At 39.9% G+C, this 26,565-nt stretch overlaps 1 protein-coding gene across 17 annotated transcripts in view; it reads right to left on the bottom strand.

Moving 5' to 3' along the window:
* The window catches only part of DCAF8 (DDB1 and CUL4 associated factor 8), a 38,733-nt gene extending 22,403 nt beyond the window's left edge, over positions 1-16,330 (bottom strand). The window contains exons 1-5 of one of the 17 annotated variants that reach the window (XM_074322230.1): positions 16,191-16,330; positions 15,057-15,129; positions 12,030-12,107; positions 5,555-5,706; positions 4,362-4,436 (exon numbers count right to left, since the gene is read on the bottom strand). In XM_074322230.1, the coding sequence (XP_074178331.1) occupies positions 4,362-4,410 (49 nt within the window). In that variant the 5' untranslated portion in view covers positions 4,411-4,436; positions 5,555-5,706; positions 12,030-12,107; positions 15,057-15,129; positions 16,191-16,330. Of the gene's footprint in view, positions 1-4,361; positions 4,437-5,554; positions 5,707-7,764; positions 7,791-8,150; positions 8,215-12,029; positions 12,111-13,528; positions 13,613-15,056; positions 15,130-15,975 lie in introns of all 17 variants that reach the window. The other 16 variants (XM_074322224.1, XM_074322226.1, XM_074322229.1 and 13 more) reach the window with 16 other exon arrangements.
* Positions 16,331-26,565: the final 10,235 nt, after the last annotated feature.

Below are 26,565 nucleotides of genomic sequence, written 5' to 3'. Positions count from 1 at the left end.
ACCCGAAACCAACTCTGGTCAAAGTGTTTTCATTACAAGTGCTTATAAACAGTATAAACCATCTGAGGGGGAGTCTTGTAAAGGACAAGAAATGAAAAAAATCAATATCCAAGCCACACACAAATAAAGGTACTTCAACAGAAGTGAAGAAATGCAGAACCTAAGATTATAAAAAATTCTCAAGAGGTAAAGCATTGGCAAATTGTATGAAACTGTGCTTGATACAACCGCTGGACGGGCATCCATTAGTTACAGCAAATAATTAAACTAAATATAAGAAAAAGAATAGCCATTCCCACAAGAGTTGGCATAGCTATCTTCTTAGAGAAAGACGGAAAATAATTGATTAATATCACTCTGACATTGGATGTGGAGTCAGACTTTTTCCTACTTAAGAACCACTACCTCCCACCTCCTAACTCCTAAAGTTTCTTCCCCCAATGTCCTACAAGTCCACTAAGAATCCAGAAGGAAGCAGAAGGGACAAGTGGGAATTGTGACCATTTGAGTGGGTTCTTGTTCCCTTTTTGCTAATAAATGTATTCTGACTTACCTCCATTAATTAAATAATTTTAATACTATTTTTAGTTATACAAACTGTTTATTGAGACAAAGTTGTATTAGGAAGCATAAAAAGTTCTATCAGGAACAAAGTTCTATCAGGAAGCAAAGTTCTCTCAGAAAGCAGACAAACTTCTATCAGGAAACACAGGTAAAATGATAAAAAGAGGGGTAACTACAAGTGCCTGAGAGGAAAAGTTCACCATCTTCTACGTCTGCCATGTTACTACTGGTCATGCCGAGTGCTCTGATCCCCGACAATTAGACACTGCATTCTCCTATGGAACAACAGCCAAATCACACTCTAATAAGCACATGGCGGAGTTCTAGAGCCACAACCTTCAAGGTGTGAAGAAGGGAAGAGGGAATGAGGATATTAAACAGTGATCATGGCCTTCTTTCCTTAGATGACTACAAATTTTATCTTGCCAGAAGTAAAGGCTGTTAGGAAAGGCAGACCAGATATGGGTGACTCTGGTATGAGCTATTCGACTCCAAAACCACACTGATGTTTAAGGATTCAAAGAACTAAAGCACCTTACTGCTTAGTCATCCCAATTAGGGCAGTAATTTCTGAAAATCTTTGCAGTAATGGAACCATTTTCCAATGAACTCTTAGGCAAAACCCAATACAGAAAATAGATAATACAAATGCTTTGGTTCACGCAGTAACAGAAGGTTGGGAGACACATGAACAGCTCTTTTCAAAAAGCACCTCAATTAAGAATACAGTGTGAAAACAACTGGACAAGGAATGGGAAGAGAAAGGGTAAGTGTAGCAATCGCTTCCAGTACAGCAATTTCTGTGAAATAAAACCATTACAGTGTGTCCTCATCCACCTTATTCATCGGATCTGGAACCATGTGACTTCTGGCTCTTCCCCAAAGTCAAAATTATTCAGGACATCAAGGCAGCTGTGACAGCACAACTAAAGACACTCACGAAAGAAGACTTCCAGAATTGCTTCAGAAAGTGGCAAGAACGATGGGATAAGTGTGTTTGAAACAAGGGGGAATATTTTGAGGGGGATTAATGGCAATGTGTCTTTTACTGTAATAAATTTTTTAAAATTTATTAAACAGTCATCATATTGTTTGATCACACGTCGTACATCTGCTAAGACTGCTGTATAGGCTGAGGAAGATTAATAGTGTGGTTTTTGAAATGCAATAGGGTTTAAACTTGGCAGTGGTAAGAAGGGATAAAACATCATACCTATCACTTCTGTGGAAAAGGAAAAATGAAACGTCAAAACTCCTAGCATTTATTGTTAAAATTATGATTAACAAACTAAGATGACTTTGGGGGCCCTACCACATTACCATGAAGCCCAGAACATATGAGTATCACAAGTTCAGCAAGAGGACCCCAGCAGTCAATGAACAAAGATCTAGCTCAGGGGTTGGCAACTTTTTTGTCAAGAGCCAGATATTAGGTTGGTACAAACATAACTGCAGTTTTTGCACTGTTGGAATTTGCTGTTTGATATTGGAATACATTCTTAAATAAATGTGGTTATGTTATACATCATTTTAATGCGCATTTCTTGCTTTATTTTTTTTTTTGTTAATGACTTACTACTTGCTGTTTATTTTAGACTATGGAAATGATGTTAGACAAAAAAAACAAATTCAAGCAATTTTATTATTCGAGTTCAAAATGGGTCATAAAGCAGCAAAGACAAGTTACAACACCAAGTTCCTGGGCCAACAATGCCCAGGGACTGCTAACGAACGTACAGTGCAGTGGTCGTTCAAGAAGTTTTTGCAAAGGTGACAAGAGCCTTGAAGATGAGGAGAGTAGTGGCTGGCCATCGGAAGTTGACAACAACAAATGAGAGCAATCACTGAAGTTGATCCTCTTACAACTACACATAAAGTTGCTGAAGAACTCAATGTCTACCATTCTACGGTTGTTTGGCATTTGAAGCAAATTGGAAAGGTGAAAAAGGTTGGTAAGTGGGTGCCTCATGAGCTGACCACAAATCAAAAAAATCGTCGTTTTGAAGTGTCAGCTTCTCTTACTCTATGCAACAACAACGAACCATTTCTCAATCGGATTGTGATGTGCGACTAAAAGTGGATTTCATATGACAACCAGTTCAGTGGTTGGACGGAGAAGAAGGTCCAAAGCACTTCTCAAAGCCAAACTTGCACCAAAAAAACATCATGGTCACTGTTTGGTGGTCTGTTGCCGGTCTGATCCGTTACAACTTTCTGAATCCCGGTGAAACCATTACATCTGGAAAGTATGCTCACCAAATCAATGAGATGCACCGAAAACTGCAACGCCTCAGCCGGTATTGGTCAACAGAAAGAGCCCAATTCTTCTCCACGACAATACCCGGCTGCATGTAGCACAACCAACGCTTCAAAAGTTAAACGAATTGGACTACGAAGTTTTGCCTCACCCACCATATTCACCTGCCTTCTCGCCAACCAACTACTACTTCTTCAAGCATCTCAACAATTTTTGCAGGGAAAACGCTTCTACAACAGCATGATGCAGAAAACGCTTTCAGTGAATCCCAAAGCATGGATTGTTATGCTGCTACAGGAACAAGCAAACTTATTTCTTCTTGGCAAAAATGTGTTGACTGTAGTGGTTCCTATTTTGATTAATAAAGATGTGTTTGAGCCTAGTTATAATGATTTAAAATTCATGGTCCGAAACTGCAATTACTTTCGCACCAACCTAATAGTAAAATTTCGAGGCTTGACAGGCCATATGGACCTCTGTCACAACTACTCTACTCTACTCCACTCCACTGCTGTAGCACAAAAGCAATAATAAATACTATGTAAATTAATGAGGTATGACTGTCTTCCAATAAACTTTACAAAAACAGTGGCAGGCTAAACTTAGCCTGAAGACCATAGTTCGCCAATCCCTGATCTAGCTAATGGACCAACTCCAAATCAACTGTATACCCCAAACCACTCAAGAACCCTGTGTCTTGCAACTAAACTAAGTCCAGTGAAAAAATCTGAACCACTTTCCTTTACAGAAGATGAATGAATGGCAGTGGTAAAAGAACAAAGGGACAATAAAACAGTATGTTGAAAAATCTCCCTTTTCCTTCCTCAATCTCATTACTCTGTCAATCACATCAACTAGAATTTAGCCTATAATCCTGATTTGCAAGGTGTTGGACACTGTGCTGCCCAACTATATCCATTTGAAAAACTGTTTTCTAGTTTAGAAGTTGGCTCAGAGTTGAAGCATTGGTCAAATAACCCAGGCAGTAGCTAACTCTATCAGAATCTTGATATCTTGCCTTCAAATCTGCCTTAGATCCAATGATTTAACACTTGGCAGCACAAGCAAAAGAAAGGATGGATGGGTGGTGGGAGGGAGCGAGGAAACGAGGGAAGGAGGCCCCAATTCCAGTTGGTTTAGGTTATAACTTTATCTCTCATTTAACATCTCTATCAAACAGACTTCTATTATAACTGGGGAACCTCACCTTCCCAACAACTCCCTTGTTCCCACCACCTTTATTAACAGCACCTCCTAGGTTTTATCCACCCTTACAATTTTTCAGAATTCACCTGACCTTTTAGAAGCACAGCTCTATTACCGATCTTCTGAAAACAATCAGATAAAAGTTGAATGAGCAAAAGTACCAGACAGTCCAAAGTGTTTCCTATGTAGTTTTCTGTATTCAAACAACACAAGAAGGGTTTACTCTTAGGAAAGATTTGCGTCCCTTCACTAAAATCCATGTCTCTTCTCTGTTTGGAGGAGGAGAACCTCAGTTGATAGCAAAAATAGCCTCACCTTCATTTTGGCCCCTTACCATTAGCTAAGTCTGTTTTGCCATCTGTGCTGCTCCCTTTGTTGGACATCTTGAATGATGTTTATTGTAGCCAGCCTGGATTTGGAAGAGGAAGAAAATGAAAATTAGGGAACAATCTGGAAAAGATGATAAAAGGGACAAGGAGATTTAAAATGTACAACCTTTGTAATTTTCATAAAAATAATTTTTGTGTGTGCTCAACAGGGCTTCTCACTGCTGAAAATCCTACCAGATTTCCCCCTTTCCCATGTCTAAACTCCATAAAGAGACATATCTTTGGGAGATTGACTGCAATCTCTTTACCTTATTCACTGAGTAACTGACAGTGTTTTTCAGATGGGAAAGAGGGAACTGAAATAAAACCTGGAACACCAGGCATGTATCAAGTAACAGGTACTACAAGCAGAGAGCCTTAACTCAATACAAAAAGCTAGCTTAAGCATTGCCCTCTAGGCAAGAATCTTCTGCTGTAAATATTAGTTATATGTATCTACAAACTCTATAAAACACTGTCTTCACAACATGAAGATGTGGGTCAGACGGTGTGTCAGACTGTTCATATCATTTTACACACAACCAACAGATAAAAGAAATCAAGCTCATAGAGTAAGAGCTTGGGCTTTATGCTCACTCAGATGCCTAGCTTCAAACTTACAGGTGCAGATATTAACTATTATAAGAAGTGGAACTGAATTAGAACTCAGGAGCCCCCTACCTCTAAGAAAGAACATAAAGGGGTTTTTTTCCCCCTCTTATGACTAATAATAGTCAGCAAGTGCAAAGCTGGAGAAGAAAAGGGAGAGATTTTCATTAAACCATCTCAGTCCATTATGTGAAATGACAAACATTATTTCACCTAATTCCACCAACTTTCACCAGACTTGTCTTTTTGGCAAAGCCCTAAGTAGGAATCAGGGTACCTAGCTTTTTTTTCTTTTACACCACTGTAACAGGTCATTTTTCCAGGGCCCCACTCCTACCTCGAGCAAATTCCAAAAAGCAAATAAAAATATTATTCAGATCAGAATTTTGTTAAGCCCTTTCATCAGTGCCTTGGACAAAAGGTACTGGTAAAAGACAAAGTATGATTATGACTCCAGTCCTTATACCCAGGCATACTGGCCTCTAATCTTTCAATGGCCCTTTCATTCTCATAACAACTATCCCAGAAGCAGCCCCATCCTTATCCTTACCCCCTGTTCTTCTGTACAGAAATCAAAGTTCCTTCAAAAAAAGTATCCTCTGCCAAGAGACAGCTGTCCAAAGCTTGCTCATAGTAGGCCAGGGCGGGGGAGTGGAAATAATGCAAGAGCAGGACTGAAGGCTGAGTATGAGGGAAGGACACCTGGAAGGGTGATGATGAAAGACACAGCCAATAAAAAACAGATTGTGAAGCCATATAAAAGGAAAACAGTGAAGAGCTGTTTGCAGAGCAGGCTGTTTTCCTCCTACTTCGATGATATATTTTTGTACAGCATTCTTCACACAGCACTTGTTTTTCCCTCTTAGGAATCCCTGTTTATATTCTTTTAGTATCTCAGCAATATCTTCTTCCCTACCTAGGGTTTTAAATTAATTACATTAATTGCAAAAGTGGGGGAAACAAATGCACTACTTTGTTAATATTAAAAACTAAGGTCATAAGCGTACCTTATAGTCAATTAAGAATAGAGCTGATGTTTCCTCACCTCCAGAATCAAAACTGTCAACCATACCATATTTCCCACCCCACTATTATCCACTTGCAGAGAAGAATAAATCAGCTCCAGAGAACCCTTCTCAAAACTGAATCACATCAACTTCTATAGAAGCCCAGACTGCCTAAATTTCAGGCTCATATGGCTCTATAAAATGCACTTGCTTTCCCAGCCTTCATGACCAGGAGGAGCCAAAGCCTAGCATCCACCTAGCTCTGAGAAGTGGGCAAAAGAAGCTATGAGGTTAACGCATACCCAAAGGTTGTAGACTACATCTTTTGGGAGAATTGGTTTAAGGTTCTTCCAAGAAGGGATCCTATCTTTGAAGAAAAAAAGTTGACTGAATTGCTAAATTCACAGAGAAAACCCTGTGAATACTTAGGTCAACTCTTTTTAATCGCTAAGTTGATAGGCACATAGTTTCTAAAGGTCACATTTTAGGGGCCACATAGTTTAGCAAAATTAGTCCTAGACTGAAAATTTGAAGTCCAGGGTTCTAGTATCAGCCAAGCCATTAGCATATTTTGTGACCTTGAATGAGCTGCTTAATCTTCTCTGGACTTCATTTTCTTGTTTTGTAAAACAGTACTAGTAATTCCAGAGATGGTAAAGTTTAAGTAGAATTACATATTAAAACTTCTGCAGAAGAATGCACAGTGGTCTCAAAACTGATAGTCAACGCCTGTCAGTGAAAACTCTGAGCATGAACTTTCAATATGTGTGTACATACACACACACACATTTAATCAAATTACATTAAATAGTAAGCTTAATTTTTCTAGGAAAAAAGAAAAATTTCAATATTCTTTTTCTATATACCACTGGATCATCTTCCATATCCCTGGAGGGTGCATATATTCCCACTTCGGGGGACTACTTCTCTAGAAAGCCAAGAAATTGTTACAATAATAAAATACAATTGCCTTTGGGGATGAGCTGTATGTTACTCTTATATAAACTTCATTCAAAATGAAGAAATTTAAAACAATCTCAACTCTAGGGCAGGAATTAAGAATAAGCGCCCAAATTAAAGCAGACTAAGATGATATGATTGTGCCCTAGGTCTCAAGTATAGGAGCCATCCCAGAATCTCTTCCATCACCAAAAAATACAACCTTATTTTATAATCTGAGGTTAGGGGCCATACTTGACTCAAACATAAACTATCTTCTTCATTCTTTAATGTCTACCTTCCCAACAAATTCAGTTTTTACCTTGATCGATTTCCATGTAAAATCTAGTCCAGAGCAAACCAATCTTAGCTTGGAAGAGCTGATGAGCTCACAGCCGGCAGGTAGCTGGGGGAGTTTAATTAGATTAGCTCTACTGCCTGTACTCTAAAAATAACCACAACCCTTGCCAAACTGAAGGTTAAAGAGTAAACTATTGGGGGTTGGGGGAAAAGACCCGGGTGTCATTTTAATTTCTACCTAAGAAATTCCAGTGATCTAGATTTTTCTTGTCTTAATAAAAAAAGGCCTTAAATTTTTAACCGAATACATGACAAAATGTTAACTAAAAACCAAGCACAGGGGGAGTTTATAAATACAGTATGTAAGAGTACTTTGTCAAAGAGGTACCAAGTGTCTCCTGTCTAAAACCACTTGGGCTGCTTCCTTTTCCTAATATTGATGAAAGATTTATACAAGAGATAAAACACAAAAAACACAAATCATGAAAGAAAAATATTAATTAACTGGACATACCTAGAAAGCTACTCTTCTAAGAGACACTTGAAGATAAAAAGACAAGTTATAGACTGGATGAAAATATCTGCAAAAGACATTTATTAAGGACAGCAACCAGCATATATTTAAAATTTCTCACAATTAAATAATAAGCACTTGAAAAGATGCTCAATATTATTAGCCATTAAAGAAATACAAATTAAAACCACAATGAGAATCCTCTTTCATACCTACCAGAATGGTTCAAATTTTAGAAATAATCATAATGAAAGCTTACTTTATCAAATGCTAGCAGGGAACAGAGCAACTAGAACTCTCATACACTGCTGGCAGAAATGCAAAATGGTGGTCACTTTGAAAAACAGTCTGGCAGTTTCTTACAATAAAGGTAAACATATACTTACCATACAACCCTGGAATCCCACTCAGGTAGGTACCAAAAATGAAAATATATGTTCACCCAAAAACCTGTAGGTGAATGTTTTAGTGCCTTTATTTAGCGTCATCAAAAACTTTTCACTTCTAAGTCCCATAGTCTATCTGGAATCAACCAGTCCTACTTTCCCCATCCCCAATTTTTCATTCCCCTTACCTTACTATTTTTTCGCTTCATAACAAACACTTCTTCAAGCCAGCTTTCCTGACTCTTGCCGCCAGCCACTTGCCAGCTTATTTATGGTATTGATTTCCTCTGGGTACCCAGCCACTCTAATAATACAGTGTTTATTAATCAGACAGAGACCTTCAGGCACTGAAATTCAAAGGATGACCCCTGCCAGGAAGCTGAAACTCATACTATATAAAACATGTTTATAGGAGGGCAGGCCTTCAGTTGTGGGCCACTCCCTATTAAGTACTTGGAGGAGTTGTATATACTACACTGTCTTGTCTGGTAAACTGGACAGGGGAGCAGAAAGAAACAATGAATGTTTCTGGACCAGGAAAATTAATCTCTATTCCTGTTGTGCAGAAGATTTGACAACACAGGGCAACCCAACTGTACATCTGCTCTAGCCTCCCTCATTTATCCAAATTACAGGCATCTGGCACCACCCGGTGGCCCACCTATATACAGACATGCTAATAATACAACAATGGTACAAGGCAATACAGGAGCGACAAATATGAACAAGGCAGTCACCATCCTTTTGTAGCCAATAATAATCAATTAGGAAAAATGAGTATACAACTAACATGATACAAGAGATACAAGTATCAAAATCATTAAAAATACACACATACACACACACATATAAACAGAATGCAGTTGCAGTTGAACAAAGAAAAGGATTATATTTAGTTTCAGGGAGAAAGGAAAAGTTTCCATGGAAAAATTAGCTTTTAAGCTGGGGTCTAATGGATAGGATTTTAATGGGTAGAGTTGAGACAGACATTCTACCAGGACCAGAATGAGAAAAGACGTGGAAGATGAAAACCCTAGTATGTTCAAGAAAATACATGGGTAGTCTGGTTTGGCTAGATGGTGGGGCATAAGTGCTTAGTTAAGTAGTAGGTGTGTGTGTGTTAGGCATCAGGAAGATTATTTTGTCAAGGATAATAAGGTGGACTGAAATGGACAGAAAAGGAAGGAGAAACAAGTTTAAAAGCTATCACAGTTGCCAAGGTAAGAAGCAATGAGAACCTGTCTTAGGCTGATGGCAGAGGAAATTAAAAGAAGGGGAATCAATGTGAGAAACATTGTAGAGGTAGAATTAATAGTATTTGGCTCAATAAGCTGTTAGGAAACTTGAAAAATCAAAAAAAAGTTTGAATCTGGGTGCCCAGAGGAAATCAAGTGCCATAAATGAGAAGCTGGTATGTGGGGGAAGAGATGAATTTGATTTTAATTATGTTTAAAATCTAAGCTGACATGTCAGGAATGCAGGGGAAAACCAATGTAGATCTGAAACTTGAGAAATAAATTAGGGCCAGAGATACAGACTTTGAAATTATTTGTACTGAGAAACTTCAAAATCAAATACCTTGTAACTTATACCTCACTTAGAAATCAAATAAGTAAATTAAATACACAAGAAAGCTCTGAGAGAGAGTCCAAGGAAAGAATCTTGGGGAACACTTACCCTTAGGAAAAAGGAGAGGGAAGCTCAGGGAAGTAGAAGGAATAATCAGTGTTTAAATGCCCTGGCAGTCAAGAGTAAAAAGGTTTCAAGAAAGTGGGGATGGTCTATGTTTCAAATGGTACAGAGAAGTACAGAAAGATTGTACACTGAGAAAAAGCTGTAAGAGTCAGAACAGCTTTCCTATGGAATTACCTGTTATTGAGAATCCTGGTTTTCTTCCTACTCAAACATCATAAATGAATTCAGCCATCTCTTTAGTTTAGTTAAGTCCATTAAAATTATGTCCTTAAAAAAACCCTCACTGGCCTACCAATTAATAACCTGAGACCCTTGTTTAAACAATTCAAAATCTTTTTATTCATATTGTTATTTGGACAGACCTTTTGTAATTTATATATACTTTCATAAAATATACTGAATTCTATCTTTCAGCTCATTTGCTTCACTTGGCATTGAAGAGCCCTGTTTTTTAAAAACAGCGTATGATAGAATAGAAAGAAAAGGGCTTTGGTATTTGTCAGACCTGAGTCTGAATCCTATTTCTACCACTTACTTTTAAAGAAACGATCTTTTTTGTAAAATGGGATAATACCATTACTCTGCATGAGTTGGTTTAGAGGATTAAAGGCAATGTTTGCAAAAAGGCTGTCTGTACATGTACATTTATATTATTTTTCTAGCTTCTCATCTCTGGTTGCAGACCGGATTTCCTCGAGAAGCCTGGGCTTCTTTGCCTCTCAGCAATGATCTTCCAAACATTGTACAAAACTTAGGACACAGTTCCAAGTCTTTGAAATCTGCTTAGCTGCTCTCACTGGCCTTTTAAAGAATTCAGAGAGCTCTGTGAACATCTTCTTTTGAACACATTCAGGTTCTATGAACTAGGATCCTCTCCCTCTTGAAGACTCAGAGGATAGCCAAGATGAGAACTTCAAAGCAACCACTACAGATGAGGAGGAAGATAAGGACGTCCTGCATCAACTATCCTATGAACAAGGAAATCTGTTCCTCCTTTGGATGAATGCTTTCTCTCCTTATTGGTAGTACCACATGCCCTGTGTTTATATAGTTTACTGGCTTTAATTTCAATAAAGAATTTCAGTATGGTAGGAATGCAATGTAACCCTTTGGTGCTATCTCCAGCCTTAGAGCTCAGGAACTTATTATAATAATGGCTAAGCCTATTTATCTCAATTTAAATGATTATTGGAAAATTTCATTTCTAATGAAATTCCATTGTTTCCACTATGAAATGATTTACCTTTACATCAGAATCCAGTCCCCATTACTAGCTTTTGCCACTCACATTTCAAATTTTTCTTAAATTGCTGAAAGGACACTAGAGAGCTAATAGGGCTCCAAAGGTACAGTTTGTAACAAAACAATAAATAAAGAAAGAGAGGTTAAAAACACCAAGAAGTGTCCTCCTACCTGCACTAAGTTAAAGGGCAGAGTTAAGTCAAAACATACCTGATGTTGTGGCAATGCTTAAAGTACACTAGAGAGCTATAGCCTCTTGGCTACCACTAGAGGTAAATCCTATAGTAACTTTCCAGATGGCCAAGAAAAACCAAGAACAAAAAAATGACATGTGAGACAAGCAAGGATGTTTCATATTAGAACTTGGCCAGCCCTCCTTAAACAGTATCCTCAGAGGGTAAGAGCAAATACCTAACTAATCTCTCAGATACAATGATGAAAATTTTCGCAATAATCCAATTCATTAGACGTACCACATTTCATTAATAAGATAGCATCTTTATCATATTAATTACTCCCCACATTCTAAGTCCTGTATTCTGTCAACGAGTTACAGGCTTTTCTTTCCAAACTTGGGGCAGACTCAGTTCATTAATTTATCCCTAGCATACACATTCCTGGGGTTAAGGTAGCACTTGAAAATTTGGGTATCTGGCCCAGAAACTATGCCCTGTAGAGGTAGAGATAAAAGAGTGCTATAAAGAAGTGACCAATTCATAAAATTCATTACACACTAATTTTAAAAGACCTTTCAAGGACTTTCTTCCCACGCAGAGAGAAGAACTGAATCAATAAATAATAACAGGTAGCCCCTTTTTCTGACCAACTGTCAATGAAGTTTCTTGGGTACATTCACAAAAACAAAAAAGTGAAGTTTTCAATATTACTGTAAAGCTAATCTAATATCACTGACATTTGGCTCTGAAATTAAGATATACATACCTTTTGCTGATTCAATTCTTTCAAGTGTGTGGGTCTCAAACAGGTGAGGGTAACAGGTTATCTTGGATCACTGATAATCTGCTTAAGAAAAAAAAACTAATTCAATCTTAAAAATTAACTCTAACACCAATTTTATACAATAAAAAGCTATCTGAATAACTCTGCCTTTTACAATCTGGACATTTCCTAGACATGTTTAGAATAACTTTTCTACAGTAGAAAATATCCAGAAATAAATCTACTTACTGAAAACAAAGTTTAACTAGTCACCTCATGACTTTAAAAGCCTGTAACTCACTGATAGAATACAGGACCTAGAGTGTGAAACTCTGAAGATCTCAGTCTCCCACAACAGGGTGCACTTCCATAGAATGTTTTCTACTAATGTCCACTTGCTTTTGAAATGCTAGTATTGTTTTAAACTGGCATTAAAAAGGCTGTTTTCTTTTGGCTCTCTCTGAAGGCAAGCTTCTGTTTTAGGCTGATCCTAGTCAACACCAAGGATCATAGCACTGGGACTGAATCTTATACATTTAACAGTGTTACGTAAAATGCCCCGTCAGGTTGGGAACTAAGGTCACAAGCATACCTACCCTCCCATTTCAGCCATAATACTTCCTATAAGATGTGACAATTCTTATGTAACACCCTGAAAACATAAAATATCTTCAGAAAGATATTTTAAAACTGTGGTCTGCAGACTAAGAATATTAATTAATTGTATATACAGATGTCACCTGGAGAATGTGAAAAAAACCCTTCCTGGGGGGTGTAGGTGAATCTTACCCAGCACATAGAGCAATAAGGAACAAAGTTATGCCTCTTTCAATATGTTTCCTTTACTACTCTCACCCAACATAGCACAAATAATAAAAGCACAAATAATAAAAATGCAGCTTCAGCCCACCTCACCGCTCTCCACCCCAAGTCTTCACCTTTCAGTAGAGAGAATTTAGACTCTGCACGGTGGTAATGCAAGTTGATCAACTCTAAGTTGATCACTGGCCTGAATGAATAGTTGCTTTCATCACAATGTAATCAACCCTTTAACTTTCATGTGCCTTTACCTACTCCAAAAAGATGTGGAAGAAAAGCCAACAAGAAGGTGAAAAACTTTTCATCTGTGCCATGTATTAAGATGGTCCAGCTGGGGAGATGAAATAAAAAACTCTGCATTCCTAACTCCCTAACCTATATTCACTTCAGAAAGAAAGGAGATCTTTTCATGGTCTAGTTCTTTGATAATCTATTGAGGAGTATCACTGCAGAGCCCAACAGTTGGGAAAAAATGTATTTCCCTTCATGGCAAAAAGGAAAAAAACATTAAGGAGTAGCTGGAGCAGAAGTGAACACTGAAGTAGGAAGGGAAGAAATTACAGGCATATCTTATTTATTACGCCTCTCTTTATTGCGCTTCACAGATGGGTGTGTTTTTTACAAATTGAAAGCAAGACCCTCCACCAGCAAAAAGGTTACAACTCACTTTATCGCAATAGTACCTTTATTGCAGTGGTCTGGAAATGAACCCACACTATCTCTGAGGTATGCCTGTACAATACTTGTGTCAACTCTGATGAGGTGTACTAATAGAGAAACCAAGAGGAAGGAAGCAATGAACAAAGGAAAGTTATTGATGTTTATTTTCAGAATGCATTTTGAGATACACAAACTCCAACATCTAATATTCCCGCTGTCCTCTGGTCATGAACGGACCTGTATCATGTTCAGAAGACAACCCTAGGTGTCCACCTACAAAGCAAACATCTAAGCTAACCAAATAAAAATGAATCTGAAAAAATAACCAGGAAAACATGTTCAAAAGCAAAATGCAAAGAAGTGTAAACTAATGTATAACTTATTCAAAGCCATATTAATGATGTGTAAAGAAAATAGAAAAAAAAATTTAGGGTCTATCATGTGGTAGGCATAATTTAATAGCTTTATATAGGTGTCCTCATACAATACCAACAATTACACTAGGAAGTAAGTGGTACTTATCCCCCTTTTAGAGAAAATTAAGAGAGAAGTGTAAGTAACTTGTCCAAGGCCACATGGTTCGTAAATCTTAGCACAGTATTTAAACCCAGGCCTGTCTAGCTCTAAAGACTGTATTTTTCCCTTTATATCTTACTGATACTTATACATACTGCCAATAATAATCTTATTTCAGTTCATAATGAGCATTTTCTAATCAGGACACAATGCGAAATAAAGCTCACCAGTGTCACACTCAACCTTTTCCTACTACATATCATAAAGATATTAAAAATCAGCCAGGCCTCCCTCCCAGAGCCACTCAGCTCTTCAGTCACATCCATAGCGCTGAACCCCAACCACAGTACTACTCTCTGCTACTAGAAATTCAAGAGTCTTACAAAAATTACGTTTACAAGTATGCTCTGACTCCCTCTTTGGCACTAACTTGCCCATGCTGCTGAATTCACAGGATGATTCCTCTGCTGACCAAGAATTCTTCAGACCAGCTATAAAAAAACAGCCACTTTTTTTTTCACCCCCAATTTACCACTACATCCTGAAAAGATGGAATTCTGAAGTGGACTGAACTCAGACACCAAATAAAGGCAGCATCACTCGTCACTCCCCAGCTTTTAGGGACAAGCAGCTAAATATTCTCTAAATAGCAAGGAATGACAACCCAAAGCCCTCAGAGAAGAGACCTGATTTGGCAAAAGTCTGAACAGAATTCAGGCAAACCGATTCCCAACTTTTAACAATGTAAGAAACATGATCCACACAAAGACAAAACACAACACAAATGAAGGAGACATATTCACTTCTAGGCTTAACTGGATATACAGCAATAGTTTAAAACAGAAAATCAAGACGCCCACAGCCAATTAAACTTGTAAAAGTAATTTAACCAGAGCTGGAACACAGCCAAATACAACACCCCAACTCTTTTGGAAATTGTGGTAAGAATTTTGTGACTTTAGTGGTCAACACTTGAGCACCAGGCTAGGGTCTGTCTCGGACTCAGGAATTTAAATGCCCTCAGCTCCTACTCACCTTTCTTCCTTTATCACTGTAGTGGTGCCCGGCTGAGCGCCTGAGAAAATAGGTCTGTAGATTCACTGAAGGACTGAGAAAAATTAAAGTTTAAATGACAAAGGTGTCTCTTCTAACCATAATAAAAAGATATTTATGAACACATTTTAGTATTTTTAGACCTCCTCAGAACTATTTAAAACCAGAGTAATTTATCCCATTCTAACTACTGAGTGAATAACCTACAAACCGTTAACAGAAATAAAATGAACCATGCAAGTAATCTCCCAACTCCACTAACACGTCAAGTCATTTAAAAGGAAAACCTGAATCTTTTCAACCCTAACCCATAACCAACCTCTCAACAAGCCACAGAGCGGGGATTGGGAGTGGGGGTTGGAGATCCTGGAGAGAATGTGATAGCGCTAGTGCCGGTTTGTTTACAGACTCCAGCAACAATCATGAGTCAGAAATTCAAGCCACTAGATGCTTTCCAACTAACAGGGACCAAACAGGACCGTCCTACGGTGTCCTGAAACATCTGGGGGTAAGGGGAGCTAAACTAAGAGATTTATATTACAAAGGGTACAAAACCAGCCAGCAACAACTGACTCCGGGGTTCTTGGACCTCAGGCCTTCCGTACAAGGTGCTGGGCCCCAGATGGGGGAGGGGACACACTGCGCCGTGGCCCCGAGGTGACGGGGACGAGTGAGCCGCATCCCCCAATCTAAGGGGGAGAAAAAAGCGCACACAAGTGGGTCACCCTACGAGGCAAGACGTCCCAGTGGATTGTGGGGCAGGTTCTTGGGGGCAATCGCAGGGCTGACCAAAAGAAAGGGCAGCCAGTCCTCTAGACGCAGACTGAGGTCAGGGAAAGGAGCAGACCTGAACCCTGGGAGCTTGGGAAAGAAGTCAAAGCTATCCTGTGGGGGAACGGACCAGGGGAGGCGAGGACCAGGCCAAGCCGGAACGAGACACGGACCGGGTAGGTCAAGGGGAAGGGGTGTCCGGCTAGGGCAGTTACAAGCACGGGAGCCGGCGAGACTCAGCTGCCCGCTCCCCGTCTCGGGTCATCCTTCTGCTAGCAGCTGCTCCGACTGTTCCAGGCCCAGCCGCCCTGTCCACTGCCGCCACCAACGCCGCCGCCATCTTACACTGGCCAGCGGCCGCCGCCGCCACCGCCACCGCCTCCGCTGTCTGCGCTTGCGCCTGCGCTGCCACGCTTTCCGGCCCTGTTTGCGACGAAGTGCTGGGGAAGACGGAGGCCAGAGTGGTCGCGCGAGCTCGCCGCTCCCAACCCTCCTCGGAGGGCGCGTAAGGGGCGGGGCTTACGGCCAACGGCAAACAGGGCGAGGGGCGCCTGCGCGTTACCGAGGAGGCAAAGTGATATTTGTAGAGTATGCTTGGAAGGGCTCGCGTCCCTTGTGGTATTCAAAACAAATGTGAGTTAGGAGCCTCCCAGAGTTGTAGCGGTAATAAAATTCATTTATAACGAGCTGGCAGGCAACCTCCTGGGTGACCTCCATTTCTACCGTTTTTGAATACTGGGAATAAGCAGTTCTCGCCAGATTTCTTCTGAAAACTCCATTTCCTATAAGGACGATTTTCTTAAGTGGGTTCTATACCTTAAGAGGCCCATTTCCCCCTGACAGCCTCCATTTACTCACTTTTAAATAAGGGATTCAGAAGCTTGAAGTGCAGCTAAGCTATTCAAGACGATCTTTCCTGGGGGGGGGGGGGGAGGTGTTGGTTCCCAAGAATAGCCCTAATGATGTACACTCTGCTTCCTTCTGACACCTAAAGAAAGCATAGAGGATTCCTAACAAGGTTACTCCCAGTTGCGAAGCTAGGAGATTTTTGACCAGAAGTCCAGGGTGCAAGACTCTAACCCCTTCTTACCTCCTCTACTGCTAGCTACCCTCCCATTACCCTATTATAGGTCATAGGTTACCCTAGACTGTAGCAATAGACATCTAGCTGGTTTGTCTTTTTCCATTATTGTCCTGCTAGTTAAACATAAGGCAGCCAGAGTGCCCTTTTAAACTGTTAGGCCATGTTATTGTCCTGCTCAAAACCTCCAAAAGCTTCCCATGACACAATAAAAATCAAAATGATCATAATGGCCTTCAAGGCAGACCCTACATGAATCTGGTACCTATTTCTCTAATTTCATCTCCTCCCACACTGCTTAGCTCTGCTCTAGCCTTACTGGCCTTCTCACTGTCACTCCAACCAAAACATGTTCCAACCTTAGGGCTTTTGCACTTGTTTGCTCTTCCTGGAGTGTTCATCTACCAGATATTTTTTTTCTCTGATATTTGGAAATGCAAATATTTTCAGTATGCTATCCTTGTATCCAGCAACCTTGCTAAGCTCACTAATTCTGTAGATTCGCTTGAGTTTTTTATATATATATATATATATATATATACACACACACACAATCATAGTACACTAGTTAAGAACACTGGCTTTATTTTATAGTCCAAAACAGAACTTTTTTGGCCCATTCTCCCACCTTCCTCCCATTTGGCAACCATCAGCTTCTTTATATCTATGGGTCTGTTTCTGTTTATTCATTTGGTTTTTAGATTCCACCTATTAAGTGAAATCATATGGTATTTGTCTTTCTTTGACTTATTTCACTTAGCGTAATACTTTCTAGGTCCATGTTATCAAAAATGGCAAGATTTCTTTTTAATTACTGAGTAATATTCCATCATATATATATACCACATCTTCTTTATCCATCTATTGATGGATACCTAGTTACCTCCATATTTGAAGTAATGCTGCAATGAACATAGGGGTGCATCTATCTTTTCGAATTAGTTTTTTTTTTTTCTGGCCCATGTGGGAATCGAACCGGCAGCCTTTGGAGTTAGGAGCACGGAGCTCTAACCGTCTGAGCCATTGGGCCGGCCCTCGAATTAGTTTTTTTGTTTTCTTCGGATAAATACCCAAAAGTGGAATTGCTGGGTCATGTGGCAGCTCCATTTTTAATTTTTTTCAATATGCATACTGCTTTCCATAGTGGCTGCACCAATTTACAATCCTATAACAGGTCTTTACTAGACTTGCGCTCTCCACTTAGTCCGATCTCTACTCAAATGCTACTTCCTCAGAGAGGCAGCTCTTGACTATTCCAACTAAAATGGTACCCTACACCACCATCCTCCTTTATCCTCTTACTCTGCATTATTTTTTCATAACATTTTTTAGCAGTAACATTTAACCTACAATTATGTATTTTTTAATCTAACTATACTATTAAAGCATTATGAGAACAGGGTCTTTCCTTTTTATCTTTGTAACCCCAACACGTAAAAAGAGTGCCAAAGCACAAAATAGCTACCTAATGCCCTACCATTTCTATTCATTCATTCATTCCATCAACAACTATTGATTCCATCAACAAGTACTACATCTGAGGTCCTGTTCTAGGTGCTGGAACTGCAGGAGTGACTAAAACAAACCCAGATTCCTGCATTCACAGAACTTATATTTATTAGTGCAGGAGTTGGGAGTGTAGGGGGAGAAGAGGGACACACAGACAAAATTATTAAGAGTACTATGAAGGAAAAGAAAGCAGGCTATGCTCATTTACATAGTGGGTTCAGGGAAGGCCCCCTCTGCTGAGATGACACTTGAATAGAGATCTGGAATGAGCCATACACACTGGGGAAATAACCTTCCAGGCAGAGGGAACAGCAAGGTATAAAAACCTGAACCGTGAGTGTGTTTGGTGTATTCAAAGAACAGCAAGGAAGGCAAAAGAGCATGTAGGAAATTAGTTTGTTGAAACAAGACGGGAGCCAGATGACTTACAGACTCATAGACCAAGGAGAAGACTTTGGATTTTACCTGAAGAGTGGTAGGCAGCCATGGAAGGTTTTGCATAAAAGAGTGATGTGATCTGATTTTATCAATGAAGAAATTTACTTTGGTTGATTCTTTGAGAACTGCCTGCAGGGAGGCAAAATAGAAGCTGAAAGACCAGTTAGGAAGCCATGTTGCAGTGGAAGTGGTAGGAAGTGGTTGGATTCAGGATATAATTTAAAGGTGGCAGAGGTGATTTGCTAATAGATTTGAATATAGGGTGAAAGGTAAAAAGTCAGGATTTCTTTCCTATTGCATTTGAAGTTGTAATGATCATTGCCCTTTTTAGATATTCAATCCCACTGATTTCTAAGACACTGTCTTCCATAGTTCTATTTATATCTCTGACCATTTATTTCATGAGCTTCTCTTCCCCTTCATTCCACATGCTCTTCCAAAGTGATCTTACCCATTCTCGGATTAAACTACCACATAATGATGATTCCCAAGTTTTTATTTCCAACCCAGGCTTCTCCTTCATGCTTTAGACTCACATACTTGACAGCCAGTGGCACTTTTTTAAGAAAAGCTTTATTGAGATGACATTCACACACTGTACAATTCACCCATTTAAAGTGTACAATGGCTTTTAGTACATTCACAGATTATGTGCAACCATCATCAATTTTCAACCATTAGCATCACCTCAGAAAGAAACCCAGTACCCTTCAGTTATCACCCCATCTTTCCACCCTCGCCAGCCCTAAGAAACCATTAATCTATTTTGTCTCTGTAGAGTTCCCTATTCTGGACTTTAGTATGAGTGGAATCATAAAGTACACGGTTTTTTGTAACTGGTTGCTTTCACTTAATATGTTCTCAAGGTTTATCCATGTTGTAGCATGTATCAGTACTTCATTCCATTTTATAACCAAATATTCCATTATATGGCTGTACCACATTTTGTTTGTCCATTTGTTTATGAACACTTGGGTTGTTTCCACCTTTTGGCTATTATGAATAACGCTGCTATGAACATTCATGTGCAAGTTTCTGCGTGGACATGTTTCATTTCATTTCTCTTGAGTATATATAGCTGGGAGTGGAATTTCTGGGCCATATGATTAACTCTGTATTTAATCATTCGAGGAACTGACAGTTTTTCAAAGTAGTTATATTTTATTCACACCAGCAATGTATGAGGGTTCCAGTTCTCCTCATCCTTGCTAATACTTGATATCTGACTTTTGATTCTACACATCCTAGTGTGTCTGAAGTGGTATCTCATTATGGTTTTGATTTGCACTTCCCTGATGACTAATGATGTCAACCATCTTTTCATGTTTAACATTTGTGTCTTCTTGGAGAAATGTCTATCAGATCTTTTGCCTATTTTTATGTTGGGTTGTCTTTTTGAGTTGTAAAAATTCTTTATATATTCTAGATACAAGTAACTTATCAGATACATGATTTGCAAACATTTTCTCCCATCTGTAATTTGTCTTTTCACCTTTTTGATGGTGTCTTTTAAAAATTCTGATGAGGTCTAATTTATGTTTTTTCTTTTGTTGCTCATGCTTTTGGTGTAACATTTAAGAATACTCAGCTAAATCCAAGGTTTTACCCGTGTCTTCTTGTAAGATCTTTATTGTTTTATTACTTTTAGGTCTTTGGTCTATTTTGAATTAATTTTTGTATATGGTGCAAGGTAAGGGTTAAACTCATTCTGCATGTGGCTATCCAGTTGTTCCAGAACCATTTGTTGAAAAGACTATTCTTTCCCCATTGGTTTTGACACCCTTGTCAAAAATCAATTAACCATAGATGTATGGGCTTATTTCTGGACTCTTAACACTACTCCATTGGTACCTGTCTTTCCTTGTGCCAATACCACTTCTTTTTTTAATTAGGGAAGGGGAACAGGACGTTATTGGGGAACAGTGTGTACTTCCAGGACTTTTTCCAAGTAAAGTTGTTGTCCTTTCAATCTTAGTTGTGGAGGGCGCAGCTCAGCTCCAGGTCCCATTGTTAGTTGCAGGGGGCACAGCCCACCATCCCCTATGGGAGTCAAACAGGCAACCTTGTGGTTGAGAGGACAGGCTCCAACCGAGCCATCTGGGAGCTCAGCGGCCGCTCAGCTCAAGGTGCCGTGTTCAATCTTAGTTGCAGGGGGCGGAGCCCACCATCCCTTGTGGGAGTCCCCACTAGCCCATGTGGGAATCCAACCGGCAGCCTTCTGCGTTAGGAGCATGGAGCTCCAACCGCCTGAGCCACCAGGTTGGCCCCCACTCTGTTTTGATTACCATTGCTTTGTTGTAAGTTTTGAAATTGGAAGTGTGAGACTTCCTTTTTATTCCTTTTTCAGGTTTTCTTATTCTGAGTCCACTGTGATTCCGTATGAATTTTAGAATTAGCTAGTCAATTTCCACAAAGTCAGCTGGGATTCTGATGGGGATGGCATTGAATCTGGAGTATTTGGGGGAGTATTCCACTTTAACAGTATTAAGTCTTCTGCCCCATGAACAGATGTTTTTTCATTTATTTTGATCTTCTTTCTTTCAACAATTTTTTGTAGTTTTAACAGTATAATTTTACACATCTTTGTTAAAATTATTTCTAAGTATTCCTTTTTTTCCTAAGCATTCTTTCTGATGCTATTGATGTTTTCTTAATTTCATTTTTGGATTGTTCCCTGCAAATGTATAGAAATACAATTGATTTTTGTATATTAACCTTATGTCTTGCAACCTGCTGAACGCCTTAGTTCTTAGTTTTTTTAGGGAACTCTAGGATTTCCTATATACAAGATCATGCCATCTGCCAAGTTTTATTTCTTCCTTTCCAATCTCAATGGCTTTTCTTTTTCTTGCCTCATCGCCCTACTAGAACTTCTAGCACAATGGTGACTAGAAGTGGTGAGAACTGATATCTTTGTGTTGTTCCTGATCTTAGGGGAGAAAGCATCCAGTCTTTCACTATTAAGTATGATGTTAGCTGTAGGTATTTTGTAGATGCACTTTATTAGGTTGATATTCCCTTCTATTCCACCCAATGGCACTTCAACATTACCAAACTGAACTTACTTTTGCTCTACCTTCTGTCAAATTCATACTGCTCCTATTCTTCTCTCTTAGTTGACACCACTGTTCTCCTGTCTTAGGTTGGATTCCCTAAAAGAAGAGCCTGAGAAAGGGATTCCGTGCAAGTGGTTTATCGAGGGAGTGCTCTCAAGTAAAATCTGTCCTGTAGTGAGGAAAGCAAGCTAGGACAGGGGGAAAAGTCAGTCAAAGATATGGGTAAGCTGGTTAGTTTAGCCTCCACTGGGAACTTTTGGCACATAAATGGTAAATCTGTCCCACCTTGAGGAAAGGGGAAAGGACTTTTGTACCCTAGTATCATTTGCTGATAACTGCATATCATCACTGATAATGCAATCACTATCAGAATCCCCCCTGACTTCTTTGCAGAAATTGACATCATACCATTGGCTGTGGTGCTGTCCCCGGGAGGGCATAACCTTCCAGAAGTTTCCAGAAGTGGCTCCTGTTTGCACAGAGGGCAGGTCTCACGAGGATGCAGCTGTGAGCTATTAGCCGCTATAATTCCTGGTAAAGGGGATCTAGACAGCGTACCAACAATGTCTACTACAGTCTACCTCTAGCATCGCTCAGATCCATTTGCTTTGTACATTAAGTTTACTCTATCCAGGCAGTTTCTCCAGCATTCTGGTTAGTCGCAATTTCTGGGGACACTTACAAGAGGAGGTTCTGAGCCCCTGAAGATGATACCTTTATCAGACCATAATTATTTAGTCATTTACAGTTAAAACTGAGTATAGGAGGATCAAGAAATACCCTAGGGATCATATATGTATCACTTTCTGCATCCATAATGTAGCAGCAGTCCTATCTCCTCATAACGAACAGTTATCCCAGACAGTAGAGTAACTTCTTTGCCTAATAGTTTGCTGGCATTAGGAGCCCAAGTGACCAAATGAAAGCCATATCTTTTAAGTTTATTGAGATTCTTATGTCGTGCCTGGTAGAAGCATCCCCCCTTTGGGAACTAGTACCTCCAGCCCCACAGAATTTAAAGTTGCAGGGATGGGAAGCACAAATCCTCAAGTGAATGACTGGGAGTGATATTGAATAGGGTCACTCTTATTCCCACCCTTGATTTCAGAGCCCATGAATTCTACCTATTGGGGATAAAGCACCCTATTATGATCACGCAGTTTTACTGTATTGCAAAGGACAGCACCCCATCCTTGTTGGCACCACAAATGCACCTTCAAAAGGCCATTCCACTACTCTGCCAGGTCAGAAGCTTCTGGATGGAAAAATATTTGGTAGGAATAGTGGATCACACTGTCATGTGCCCACTGCTGCACCAGCTTTACCATTAAGTGGGTCCCCTGTTCCAAGGCATTAGGTATGACCCCATGGCAGTACAACAAACATCTCTGAGTCCTTGGATGGTAGTACTGGCTGAGGCACTTTAGGCAGGATAGGCAACGCAAAATATGTCATCAGTCCTGATCAAACTGTTGCCTTTTTCAGAATGGAAAAGGTTCAGTATCATCAACTTGTCACCAAGTGGCTGGTTGTTCTTCTTCAGCAGTGGTACTCAACTGGGGATCAGCATTGCTTTGTTGCTGACAGGTTTGACATTTAGAAATAGCACCAGTGAGGCCAACTTTAGGTGACAGAGGAGTCCATGCTAATAGGCCAACAAATAGCCTCCATCTCTGCCACTGGGGTGATTTATGAGCACAAAGTGCAAGAACTGTAACAGGTAAGGTGGTCCTGAAAGCATCCTGTTCATTTGGTTATTATTTAGCACTTTTCGGGTGAATACTTTACTAGGTCCCTCTCTCATAGATCCCCAAATTCTCCACGCCAGACCTTTTTTCCCTCCATTTTCCTATTTTGCTCCTGAACAACTAGCCCACTGTCTGTGTGTTCAGGTATATCCTTGTCTCAGGCCACTTCTCTCCCCAAAATGGATAATCAGGTACACTACCTAAAGTCCTACTCATTGAATTTCCCTTCAATTTCCCCTCATTATCTTTCTGGATTTCTCTGGATTAGGCTGTTGTAGTCCATATTTGGCTTGCTCTAACATCAAGCCAACCCATCCACGGACCAGACTTGGATTTTTTCCTCCTCTGTAAAATGGTTGAAGGAATTCTTATGTTCCCATAGGTATGATATGAGAAAGGTATTAGTGCAACAGATGTAGGTAATATGCAGGCCTGGGGCCCCTTATTCAATTTAACTTTCTTGTGCCCGACAAGTTTGCTTGGTCTTCTTCCTGAATGTACAATTTCCATTGTAAGATGGATGGCTATTGTATCCACCCAATCTTATGGGTTGGCAGGCCTGGCAAGAACCAGCTGGTTATATGCATAACTGGTCACATAGTCACTTGATATTTCATGGTCAGAAATTGAGTCTTTATCAGGACCTAATAGTATGCCAGGAGATGTTTTTCAAATGGCGAAACTTTCTCTACTGCAGATGACATCACCTTATTACATAAACCTAGATTGTCTGTACTGGAACTCTCCTACTGTGGATTGCCTGAGAATCCACAGAGCATCTTTTCATTCCACATATACTTCTAGTACAATGGAATATACCAGGTCATATGGCCCAAGAAGCAGGGCTGCTTGCATCATAGCCTGGACCTGCTGCAGAGGCCTTTCTTGCATACTCATGTACAGAATATGCTGCCTCCAAAACTGGAAGAGGCATTGTGCTTCTTTCTTGGGGTAAAAGACACAGTATACAATAATATATCCTTTACTTTGGAGGGGAAGTCTCGGAATGCTTCAGATCGCTGGTCTCCTAAAAACTTAACCAATGTGGCAAGGCCCTGCATCTTTGCAGAGTTTATCTCCCACCTTCTGGAGTGTGTGTCTCACCAATGAATCCAGAGTACAGCAGGTCTTCGAATAACATTTCGTTAGAATATTGATGAGATGCCAAAGGAGCTTAACTCCTGTTTGCATCAATTAGCCTATGGTAAAATTGGTTTCATTATTCATCATTTTGCTTAAAGTCGCAAAACCTATCGACATCATTAAATGAGGACTTATTGTATTCACTGTATCAGGAGTCGGCTAACTTTCTGTAAAGGACCAGGTAGTACATATTAACAGTCACATATCTACACCCGAGGCTATGTTCCTCTGTCTAGTAAAGAAAACACAGGACTGCAGTTGTACTACTACTTGCTTAATTTTGCAGTAGTCCATTGTAGTCCACCATAGGCCATCCAGTCTTTGCAAGGCCCACACAGGGGAAAATAAATCAGGATATGATGGAGACCAACACCCCCGCATCCTTTTAATTTTTTAAGGATATAACTAATGTGTCATTTTCCCTAGAATGCATTATTTTTTATTTACGGTGTTTCCCCGAAAATAAGACCTAGCTGGACAATCAATTCTAATGTGTCTTTTGGAGCAAAAATTAATATAAGACCCGGTATTGTATTATTATATAAGACCTAGTCTTATGGTAAAATAAGACCGGGTCTTGTATTAATTTTTGTTGCAAAAGACGCATTAGAGCGGATTGTCCAGCTAGATCCTATTTTCAGGGAAACACGGTACTATCTTGGCAGAGCTAGGGATGTAGTTTCAGGGGCTTCTACTTGGCCTTTCTCCCAACTGCAAAATATGTCCATTCTATTTAGAAACTGGAAAAATGACCATAAAGTGGGTCTTTGGCCCCACTGTGAGACAGATTTGGGCAAGCACTCCATTTATTTACTGACCCCTGTATTTCCCTACTGTAATGGAGGTGGGGTGTGGGGGGTGGGGAGGGGATGCGCTGTGGTGCTGCTTTGAGTTCCTGGGCATCAGTGTCAAGTCAGACCCCAGTATCCCTGTTTCCCAACTCGAAAAATCTGGGTATTCTTTCCCTAGTGTGTGGTTAACTAAGTAAATGGCTGTTTCAATTGATAGGCTGAATTTGAGAACTGTCTGAGGCCTAAAAACTGGGCAAGGAGACCTCAGTGTTCTAGTCAACCATTCTTGGTCTCTCGTAATTATATACAAATCAATACCCTCCTTGGCTGCCCATCTATCTGGTCCATAGGACTACCCATGTTCCATTAGCCATCTCCGCTTGGACCATGATGCCCTTATGGAAATTCACCCATCTTGCTTCTGAGAGTTAAGTGTTGCCATTTGGCCTCAACTCTGCTATGCCAGAGTTGTCATCCCACCGCTGCTAAGGAAACCAAATTTTAAACAACATCCCCTTCTATCAGCCTCCACCCACAGAGACTGCCACTTTTAAACATCTCAAAGATGCTGATGACCCCTTTGTTAGTGCCTTTCCTTTATAAAATAGTTTTCCCAGCCCTTCCTGAGGAACATAATCAGCTGGTGGGTTTCTCAGTATAATATATACTCATTCCTGCATGTCCACTTCCTCTAAGCTTTTTGATCATTTCTCGTATCAGTTACTGTGGGCCATCGTTTTCCCCAAGCTCCCAAAAGCCATCTCCAAAGCACATTATAAGCACCTCATGGGGACCCTGCCAAGACGATCCAGAGTCACAGGAAAGTGACTATTATCTGTATTATCACAAATTCTGTATGAATTTAATTCTTAATTCATGAAACCATATAAACAACCACAACTTTGTTTTCTAACATAAAGAATTTTGGAACAAAGAGGCACCTCCTTTAAAGTT

Source organism: Rhinolophus sinicus, linkage group LG17 (assembly GCF_036562045.2).
Source record: "Rhinolophus sinicus isolate RSC01 linkage group LG17, ASM3656204v1, whole genome shotgun sequence".
Classification (NCBI taxonomy): Eukaryota; Metazoa; Chordata; class Mammalia; order Chiroptera; family Rhinolophidae; genus Rhinolophus; species Rhinolophus sinicus.
This window is presented reverse-complemented; position numbering and strand designations above follow the sequence as displayed.